Source organism: Salvelinus sp. IW2-2015, linkage group LG4q.1:29 (assembly GCF_002910315.2).
Source record: "Salvelinus sp. IW2-2015 linkage group LG4q.1:29, ASM291031v2, whole genome shotgun sequence".
Lineage (NCBI taxonomy): Eukaryota > Metazoa > Chordata > Actinopteri > Salmoniformes > Salmonidae > Salvelinus > Salvelinus sp. IW2-2015.
This window is the reverse complement of record NC_036842.1, coordinates 6,675,384-6,685,987: the sequence shown is the minus strand read 5'-3', so window position 1 is coordinate 6,685,987 and position 10,604 is coordinate 6,675,384. Positions and strand designations below refer to the sequence as shown.

Genomic DNA, 10,604 nt, shown 5'->3' with positions numbered 1-10,604 from the left:
GCCCCCCCCCCCCAACCCCCCCCCCCCCCCCCCCCCCCCTCCAGTCTGTTGGGGAACCGCTGCCAGAGGAGCTGTGGACTAGGAAGTTACCACAACGAACAGGAGAGCACCTGCGAGCCCTGCCACGAGGCCTGTGCCACCTGTGCAGGTAAAGGGAGGGGTGACTTGGATCATACCAAACCGAACAGGACCCTAAGCCATATATATATTTATATACAGTGGGGAGAACAAGTATTGATACACTGCCGATTTTGCAGAGTTTTCCTACTTACAAAGCATGTAGAGGTCTGTCAATTTTTATCATAGGTACACTTCAACTGTGAGAGACGGAATCTAAAACAAAATCCCAGAAAATCACATTGTATGATTTTTAAGTAATTAATTTGCATTTTATTGCATGACATAAGTATTTGATCACCTACAACCAGTAAGAATTCCGGCTCGTAGATAGATAGCGAGATAGAGAGAGACTCACCATTATCTGGGCTCTGTGTTCTGACTCAGAGCACACACTCATTGAGAAGTTTCATCTGATAACTCTCAACACTGCAAAATACAACAAATATTATAATAGGAGTTTGCTTTGTTGCAATAGATTTAGAATGTGTGTGTGTGTGCAAATTAGTATTCTCTGTGGCGGAGATGGAGAATCACTGTGTACAGAGGAGAAATGCATGAGTTGGTAATTCGGGCGTCATCAGAGGGATTGGTTCACCTTGTGCCTGATTTGCATTCCGTGCAGATGTTCGCCGAGGTGCATCTCAAACAATTTTCACTGCACTTCCTGCACATATTTCCATCTGTGGGGAAAACAACAATACAAGCATTCATACCTGCCAAATATAATTCCACTCCAGTTGAAGTAAAAGCATTGTTCATTAAGCACATATTCAGTAGAGACTTCGGCTTGGTTTTTACAACAATACAGCATAATATGCTTAAAACCCTTTACACTTGAGGGAATTGGCCTATATGGATAGGGCTAAATTGAAATGTTTCTTACATAAGAAATATGAAAAGCATGTGCATAGCAATCTTAGCAATTGAAATGGAACAGTTTGGAGACGATGGGAACATTATTAGACCAAAGGTGAGGACACAACAGTTCACCTGACAAGTCTGAATCACTGTTGATTTTATTTCTAGTTTACATTTACTGTACTTTGCCACATTTGTTGATAAAATCTGAAAATATTCTGCATACCTTCAGTAACATGAGAAGAATATTCCTGGAAAATTTGGAACATAAAACAAATAAATGACAAGGGTTTAAAGTGAGAGGTCAAACTGGTGTTTCCAGGTGGCCACACACACATCTCCAAAGTGTGCACAGTTCCTAAGCAATTTCTATGCAATTTTATGATTCAAAGAAGAATCTTCAACTATAAGGTGCTTTATTGAGCTATCCTAGCTGTGCCGTTGAGGAACTAGAGCAAGCACACTTGTAGTTGTTTTGGTTGGAACACAATCCTCCATCACAGCCATCACACAATCCAAAAATGGTCCATTATAAATCCCAATCTGGCTCAGGTGGGCATCATTTGAAGGCTTGTTCTATTGCTAACATGACTAGGTAAGTTAGAAAATACGACATTGCAGCGTTAGGCTTTCAAAATGCAATTCAGGGAAACAGATCATCATTTTGGTGTGTATAGAAAGGAATAAAGAGTCCATTCAGTTGCGTGATGCAGCAAATTTTCATAACAACAGACGAAAATAGTCGCATTCAGTTCAGTACAACCCAGGGTATAACAACGATATGATATGGAAATGTGAAGTGCACATTTTGATTCACGGGTGTTTGGCTTGCTTGTATGACATCAAAGCAGTATTTATTATAATCCTCAACGTCTCATCTTTCAAAATACATAAAAGTCCTCTTAAATGTACAGAATTTCCCTCACTCAAACAACAAAACATTTGCAAACGCTTTGCCCAAACAGCGGGAGGGATGGGGGCAACTTCTTGTCATGCGGATGGGTGGAGTAATAAAGGCCTAGTTCACACATTTTATGGAATTTTTTACATTTTTAAATTATTTTATATTTGATTTTGATACAGTGGGAAGAACAAGTATTTGATACACTGCCGATTTTGCAGGTTTTCCTACTTACAAAGCATGTAGAGGTCTGTAATTTTTTAATCATAGGTACACTTCAACTGTGAGAGACGGAATCTAAAACAAAAATCCAGAAAATCACATTGTTATGATTTTAAGTAATTAATTTGCATTTTATTGCATGACATAAGTTTTGATACATCAGAAAAGCAGAACTTAATATTTGGTACAGAAACCATTGTTTGCAATTACAGAGATCATACGTTTCCTGTAGTTCTTGACCAGTGCACACACTGCAGCAGGGATTTTGGCCCACTCCTCCATACAGACCTTCTCCAGATCCTTCAGGTTTCGGGGCTGTCGCTGGGCAATACGGACTTTCAGCTCCCTCAAAGATTTTCTATTGGGTTCAGGTCTGGAGACTGGCTAGGCCACTCCAGGACCTTGAGATGCTTCTTACGGAGCCACTCCTTAGTTTCCCTGGCTGTGTGTTTCGGGTCATTGTCATGCTGGAAGACCCAGCCACGACCCATCTTCAATGCTCTTACTGAGGGAAGGAGGTTGTTGGCCAAGATCTCGCGATACATGGCTCCAGCCATCCTCCCCTCAATACGGTGCAGTCGTCCTGTCTCTTTTGTAGAAAAACATCCCAAAGAATGATGTTTCCACCTCCATGCTTCACGGTTGGATGGTGTTCTTGGGGTTGTACTCATCCTTCTTCTTCCTCCAAACACGGCGAGTGGAGTTTAGACCAAAAATCTTATTTTTGTCTCATCAGACCACATGACCTTCTCCCATTCATCCTCTGGATCATCCAGATGGTTATTGGCAAACTTCAGACGGGCCTGGACATGCGCTGGCTTGAGCAGGGGACCTTGCGTGCGCTGTAGGATTTTAATCCATGACGGCGTGTGTGTTACTAATGATTTTCTTTGAGACTGTGGTCCCAGCTCTCTTCAGGTCATTGACCAGGTCCTGCCGTGTAGTTCTGGGCTGATCCCTCACCTTCCTCATGACATTGATGCCCCACGAGGTGAGATCTTGCATGGAGCCCCAGACCGAGGGTGATTGACCGTCATCTTGACCTTCTTCCATTTTCGAATAATTGCGCCAACAGTTGTTGCCTTCTCACCAAGCTGCTTGCCTATTGTCCTGTAGCCCATCCCAGCCTTGTGCAGGTYTACAATTTTATCCCTGATGTCCTTACACAGCTCTCTGGTCTTGGCCATTGTGGAGAGGTTGGAGTCTGTTTGATTGAGTGTGTGGACAGGTGTCTTTTATACAGGTAACGAGTTCAAACAGGTGCAGTTAATACAGGTAATGAGTGGAGAACAGGAGGGCTTCTTAAAGAATACTTCAAATACTTCAGTTCTCCCCACTGTATATCAGAGGATTCTGCAGCACCCTCAGCAACCCTGCTTCCTGCAGCTATGCGCATGCGGGTACGAGGGCTACCCTGTTGAATGTTAATGTTAAGTGGATGGCCGTGTTAAACATTTCCTCATGAGTTATAAAGCTCAGATAGATAAATAGTAAATAACAATATATATATATATGTTTTGCATGCACTTTTTGCACCAGTATGCAATGCTATAGTAAATAGTATGAGAAATAGTACAATTTCACAAAACAAAATACTCCACAATGCAAATAACCATTTCACTGTACTGTTTACACCTTCTGTATCCTGTGCATGTGACAAATAAACTTAGATTTGATTTAATATGGTGTGTGGTTACCAGAGACGGTAATGTGAAGAACAACATGACCTGCACTAAAGTCAAATTTGGATATAAGTTTAGGCCAACGAGACAGTGTCCAAGTTCAAAAATTCTCAGTTAGAATGCTCTGCTTTTATTTCGTCACACTCACAACTCATAATTACAGCCATTTTCTGTAATTCGCTCGTCATTAACTTGTGAGTTTATTTTCCTGTAGTAATAAATACAAATTAGATAAAGTGAAGACGTTTTCAGCTATATGATATGGTCATTATTTTAACTGGCTAGCCAGCTAACTTAACGTTAGCTAGCTAATAAGCTAGAAACAAACCACAATATTGTTTAGAAAGTTGCTTCTAGTTGCCTAGTTTATATACTAAATACATTTTTAAACGGATGGGTTTATTGGTGTTAAAATACACCAGCTATTTTATTTTGGACCACCAGGTTTCTGATGCAGTCTGTAGTTGTTGTGTTTATGCGTTCTCATAACGACAACAACAAATGTTATATCACTGCGACAACTGTCTACAGACATGTCGATAGACGTAGTATAAACCAGCCTTTAGTCTTGAAATCTTTGGTTGTTTAGTACACTACCGTACTCACTCTGTTTAGCACATGGCCTCACATGTGACTCCTTAAAGGGATGGGTGGGGCTAAGGCTTAATAAGAGGGTGTGAACAATGCTGAATGGGTGTAGACAAACAAAAGCTCTCCAGTAGGTGTACCAAAGAATTCAAGGGTCATTTTCTCAAAAGTGAGGTTACAAGTTAATCAACTTTCAAAGCAGAATTACTTTCCAATTGTTCCATAACTGTAGTGTATAATATACCATTTTCTAGCTCCGAGTCTATACTTTTATCCAATGTAAAAAACACAATTTCAAATGTTGTCTACATAAGACCGAATCGAGCTGGTTGGTCACATATACTCACCATCAACTTTACAATTGGCATGCTGTAAGATTTCAGCTGCCTTATTACGGCAATTATTTTTTATAATTAGTGGTCAGGGAAAATCCGCCAAATTTCCCGGTGCACTGCTCTAATTCATTGTTTTCTCTTTCCCCCTGTGAACGTACCACAGAGTTGGCTAGCAAGTCTAACGATTTGTCACGATATCACCTTACATCTACTATAAAGTGTGTCCCTCTGTGATGAACACAAAGTGGTTTTGTTTCGCATCTTCAAATTGTGTTCAAGTTTTTAAAATTAAATCCGATATAGATCGATGTGTGTTTGTCGTAGAATGATGATGAATGCCTCACAACGTAGGGGGCAAATCCTGAATTGCATCCTATTCCCTATACAGTGCACTATTTTGGACCACAATTCTATGAGAATCTAGCCATAAGTAGCGCACTATTTAGGCATTAGGGTGTCATTTGGAACACACAGGGACATACCATGGTCCAAGTAATAATTGTCACCACAGCTTGCCGTGCAACTATTGGTTCCCTCGGTCAGGTGGTGTCCAGCACGACATGTAGTACACTGGTCACTGCGGCTGCCCGTGCAGATTTCACAGGAAGAGAAACACTTCTTACAGCGACGCCGGTCGCCCCAGAATCCCACAGGGCACACAGACACACATGTCCTGTAAGAGAGAAAGCACATGCCTTGTTGGTTGGAGGATGTTGTTTAGTGCAACACTAGGATTGTCTCCACATGGGACACATACTAAATGTATGTGTTAACTGTGTGTCCGACAGAGTTCAAAGCTGGAAAGCCGGAGGGCTACTGTGAGAAACATCTGTGACTCGATAACAACCAATTAAATGAGGTTCGTAAATATGTAATAACGGGCCGCCGGACTATTGCTATTTAAAGCGCGAGTGGGAGACCTAGTGCAACGTCACTGGATCCAACCTATACATTTAGAGTGAATAGTCTGACCTGGTGTTGTTCTTGAACTTGAGGAAGAGGTGTAGACATGTGACACACTGCTGGGGGCCTGGTCCCTCACAGCCATCCTCACTGCACTCTGGGTCACATCGGCCTGGAAGGAACGAAACAAAACTGAATTTCTCATCATGCATTTCCATAGCCTGGAATATTTCATTTGATAAAGCAAGATAGTCAGAATAGGGAAAGCGTCTCTTACAAACACAAAAAGTGGTGGAACCCTTAAGACTTGGTGAAGCCTGAAGACTTAGCTTCGACGGAGGCTACTAGCTAAACAAATGGAGCTCTGATACAGGCTACAATTAGTAGTTAGACTCCGGTGTCTAAGCTATAAAAGGGTGTGATAATTGTGTGTCGTCTTGTTCCAAAGCTGCTCTGTGACTGCGGGTAAAGTGACTCACCGTTGTATTCCTCAGTGAGGTCACCACCGTCAGTTGGCAGCTCTGCCGAGCGGGCTTGCTCACGCCGCATGGAGTATGGTTGCTCTGAGGTGCCATAAAGCACTAGAGACCACTCTCTCAATTCCCCTGTAAATCAATGGAGAGGAAGAAAAAACTACATGTTATCAGGTTTTTCCTCACTACATGACTTGACCAGAATCCACTAGGTCCAAGCTTTTCCGGGTCAGGTCACGTGATCAGAAAAAATAAAAATAAATCAGGACTCAGTATTTGATATCTGGTGTAATTCTTGTGGTATTGAATGATGGTAGAAGTATAGCATGGCAAACCTGTTTTGCTGTTGTCCCTTTGTTGAGAGGGAGTATCCAGGACCTCCAGACTCCACTCTCCTGATGCCTTCTCCCCCCAGCAGTGAGTGGTCATGAACTCCCAGCTCTGGAAGCCCTCAGTGGAGTGGTCAAGAGGCCTGGACCAAAATACAACCACGGTATAATAAACTCAGCAAAAAAACAAACGTCCTCTCACTGTCAACTGCGTTTCTTTTCAGCAAACTTAACATGTGTAAATATTTGTATGAACATAGCAAGATTCAACAACTGAGACATAAACTGAACAAGTTCCACAGACATGTGACTAACATAAATGGAATAATGTGTCCCTGAACAAAGGAGGGGGGGGGGTCAAAATCAAAAGTAACAGTCAGTATCTGGTGTGGCCACCAGCTGCATTAAGTACTGCAGTGCATCTCCTCCTCATGGACTGCACCAGATTTGCCAGTTCTTGCTGTGAGATGTTATCCCACTCTTCCACCAAGGCACCTGCAAGTTCTGGGGAGAATGGCCCAAGCCCTCACCCTCCGATTCAAAAGGTCCCAGACGTGCTCAATGGGATTGAGATCAGGGCTCTTCGCTGTCCATGGCAGAACACTGACATTCCTGTCTTGCAGGAAATCACGCACAGAACGAGCAGTATGGCTGGTGGCATGCTGGAGGGTCATGTCAGGATGAGCCTGCAGGAAGGGTACCACATGAGGGAGGAGGATGTCTTCCCTGTAACGCACAGCGTTGAGATTGCCTGCAATGACAACAAGCTCTGTCCAATGATGCTGTGACACACTGCCCCAGACCATGACGGACCCTCCACCTCCAAATCGATCCCGCCCCAGAGTACAGGCCTCGGTAAAACGCTCATTCCTTCGACGATAAACGCGAATCCGACCATCACCCCTGGTGAGACAAAACCGCGACTCGTCAGTGAAGAGCACTTTCTGCCAGTCCTGTCTGGTCCAGCGACAGTGGGTTTGTGCCCATAGGCAACGTTGTTGCTGGTGATGTCTGGTGAGGACCTGCCTTACAACAGGCCTACAAGCACTCAGTCCAGCCTCTCTCAGCCTATTGCGGACAGTCTGAGCACTGATGGAGGGATTGTAACTCGGGCAGTTGTTGTTGACATCCTGTACCTGTCCCGCAGGTGTGGTGTTTGGATGTACCAATCCTGTGCAGGTGTTGTTACACGTGGTCTGCCACTGCGAGGACGATCAGCTGTCCGTCCTGTCTCCCTGTAGCGCTGTCTTAGGCGCCTCACAGTACGAACATTGCAATTTATTGCCCTGGCCACATCTGCAGTCGTCATGCCTCCTTGCAGCATGCCTAAGGCACGTTCACACAGATGAGCAGAGACCCTGGGCATCTTTCTTTTGGTGTTTTTCCAGAGTCAGTAGAAAAGCCTCTTTAGTGTCCTAAGTTTTCATAACTACGACCTTAATTGCCTACCGTCTGTAAGCTGTTAGTGTCTTAACGACCGTTCCACAGGTGCATGTTCATTAATGGTTCATTGAACAAGCATGGGAAACAGTGTTTAAACGCTTTTACAATAAAGATCTGTAAAGTTTTTTTTGATTTTTACGAATTATCTTTGAAAGACATTGACCACTATGACCAGGACCATAACACAACCATGGTGTAATATAATACAAATGTGACCCGGATCAAAATACAACAGGATAGAGCCATGTTACACTGTAATTTCTGGATTCTCTCCATAACCAACGTTTGTCAATACGTTTTCAGACCCAAAATGTCATCCAATGTCCACAATAGTCCACGTCCCATGCCCTCTTTTGTGTAGATCCTACGTTTCCTATTAATTTAGCATTGAGGGATGTATCTGGGATCTACAGCAGATGGCGAGAGATATGGACTTATCTCCACATTAGACCACTTTTTGGGTGAGAAAACTTTGAGGTGAACTATCACTTTAACTCACTCAGCACATCAGCCAGTTCCTATCATCAACAAATATTTTGAATTTGTTATGAGTGGGTGAAGCGACCAATCCCACTTGTATCGAGTACTACAGCACAACACCCTTTTCACACTATCATGCCAACCTGAACCGTACTTTGTTCCTTTTCACATTGTCCTTTTCACAGCTCCAGGAACTATGGTGGATGCCCAACCAGGCCAGCGCAATACAGTTCATCTTGTCTTGGCTCACAAGTGTGAAAAGGGACTTACCTGTTTGCCAGTAGCTGTGACTTGGTCCCAGCGGGTGAAGTGAGTGTGATGGAGAGGTCACCTCTGTGACTGTGGGTGATGGTGACACGGATGACTACATGTTCCAGATACACAATGTGCTGCAGGGGATGATGGGAGCAGCCGGTGGACTCATACACAGACCTCAGCACAAGGCCTGGAGGAATGGTTCTGTTATATGAGTGAGGTAGAGAGCGAGAGAGAGACAGAGAGAGACAGAGACAGAGAGACAGAGAGAGAGAGGGGACAGGGGAGCGGAAGAGAGGGAGAGGGGTGAAAGAGAATGTGGGAGAGAGTGAGAGAGAAGGACAGAGATACAGAGAAAGTACGAGCGTAACACAGAGAAATTGTGAGGGAATTCCCATGCTGATGGATTCTCTGTGGAGATGGATAGATGGATATGCTTCAAAGAGAATAGAGGATTGTGTCCATGGTGGGAAGCAGTCAGTCAAGTACCTGCTCTCTTGGGTGGGAGCCTCTTCACACACATGCTGGGAGGGGACCAGTCTCCATCGCTCAGCCTCCTTCACCATGCTCTCTGCATCCAGCAGCCCAAAGCCATACAGGTGACTCACTGCCAATTCATCATTTAATCAATGAATGGACAGAAGGAATAACAAATACACTAACAAACAAATAAATGAATGGATCAATGACTTAAGTAAGCAATCAATGAAGCAATTAGTCAGTCAATCTAGATAGGAATGTCTTAAATGTGGTTGTTTGTCGTTTGTTGTGTAGTGGTACATAGATAATTGTTCCCTCGTATGTGTTTTTGAATGTCAATGGAAATGATTGGAAATGAAGGAAAGCCCTTTTAGTTTTCTGTAGCCAAGCGTTAAATAAACACAAACTCATTTGTGGACAGGGTATGGGGAGAAAATTCAATCAAATCAGATACCCTGGTATCCAGCTCCGTTGGTGTGCCAGTCAGGGGAGGTCAGGTGACTGGCCTGTGACGTTCTGACAATAATGTGCTGCACGTCCCTCCAAGTCAGCAGTGGGCTGGATCAGGGTCCAACAGACACAGGTTAACACCACTGTATAGCATATTATCTTAGTAATACTACAAAAAACATTCTCAATAGCTTAGAACTAGGGCCAGGAGTTGTTCTTGACCACGTGACCTGACAAGGAAGAATTTGCAGTCCAAGTTTTAGCCTTTAACCAGTGCCCAGAGTTGTTCCTGGTCAGGTCGTGTGGTCAAGAAAACCTCCTTGTTACCTATAATATTATCATTAGATTTAGATATCGGTGACGATATCTCTAGGAAAGTAGGTTACTTGGCCTCCAGGGCGAGTGCGATGACCCCTGCTGCCATTGGAGCGGAGACTGAGGTCCCAGAATGCTCCTTGCTACAGCCTTGTTTCAGGTCCAATGTTACCTGCCAGATAGAAAGTCTTGTTGTGTGACTACAAAATGGTACAGTAGACGTGCTATTATGCCTTATAAACACCATACGGGGCTTTAAAGATACACTTTGTAACTTTCAGGTCATTTAACTTCCCCTGTGACAACTAAAAACACATTCTGTCAAGAAGCAAAATAAAAAAAACTAATGGATATATTCGCCCCATCCTTTCATTTCGCAAACAGCTGAAAAGAGCAGAAGTAGCTGCACATTTAACACGTTTTAAATCACTGTCATATGCAGCTATTGTATCAAATCAAATAATGAAGTCAAATCGACATTTACTCGTCACGTATAGCCGGGTTGGGGGCCGATATGCAGCTTGACTCACCATCTTGGCTCCCTGTCTGTCGGTGGAGAAGGAGCTGTAGGTGGAGGCCAGTGTCGAGGGGCAAGGCTCCAGGTAGTCGGGCCTGGCCCCGCTATGGGTGGTGCTGCTGATGGAGATGGTGTAGATGCTGTTGGTGTAGCCGTCACAGGAGCAGTGATCCCTGCTCCGCCCACCGTTACCCGACGCCCACACGAAGATGGAGCCACGCCCCTTCCTTCCCTGGGGGGGGGTTCACGGGAT

The 10,604-nt window shown here is 44.0% G+C and overlaps 1 protein-coding gene across 1 annotated transcript in view; it reads right to left on the bottom strand.

Moving 5' to 3' along the window:
• Positions 1 to 10,604, bottom strand: part of pcsk5a (proprotein convertase subtilisin/kexin type 5a) — a 40,437-nt gene that overhangs the window by 24,712 nt on the left and 5,121 nt on the right. Inside the window, exons 8-17 of the mRNA XM_070440780.1 lie at positions 10,365 to 10,583; positions 9,906 to 10,006; positions 9,524 to 9,627; positions 9,079 to 9,196; positions 8,605 to 8,793; positions 6,418 to 6,554; positions 6,089 to 6,214; positions 5,679 to 5,781; positions 5,189 to 5,379; positions 716 to 800 (exon numbers count right to left, since the gene is read on the bottom strand). Coding sequence (XP_070296881.1) covers positions 716 to 800; positions 5,189 to 5,379; positions 5,679 to 5,781; positions 6,089 to 6,214; positions 6,418 to 6,554; positions 8,605 to 8,793; positions 9,079 to 9,196; positions 9,524 to 9,627; positions 9,906 to 10,006; positions 10,365 to 10,583 — 1,373 coding nt within the window. The remainder of the gene's footprint in view (positions 1 to 715; positions 801 to 5,188; positions 5,380 to 5,678; positions 5,782 to 6,088; positions 6,215 to 6,417; positions 6,555 to 8,604; positions 8,794 to 9,078; positions 9,197 to 9,523; positions 9,628 to 9,905; positions 10,007 to 10,364; positions 10,584 to 10,604) is intronic.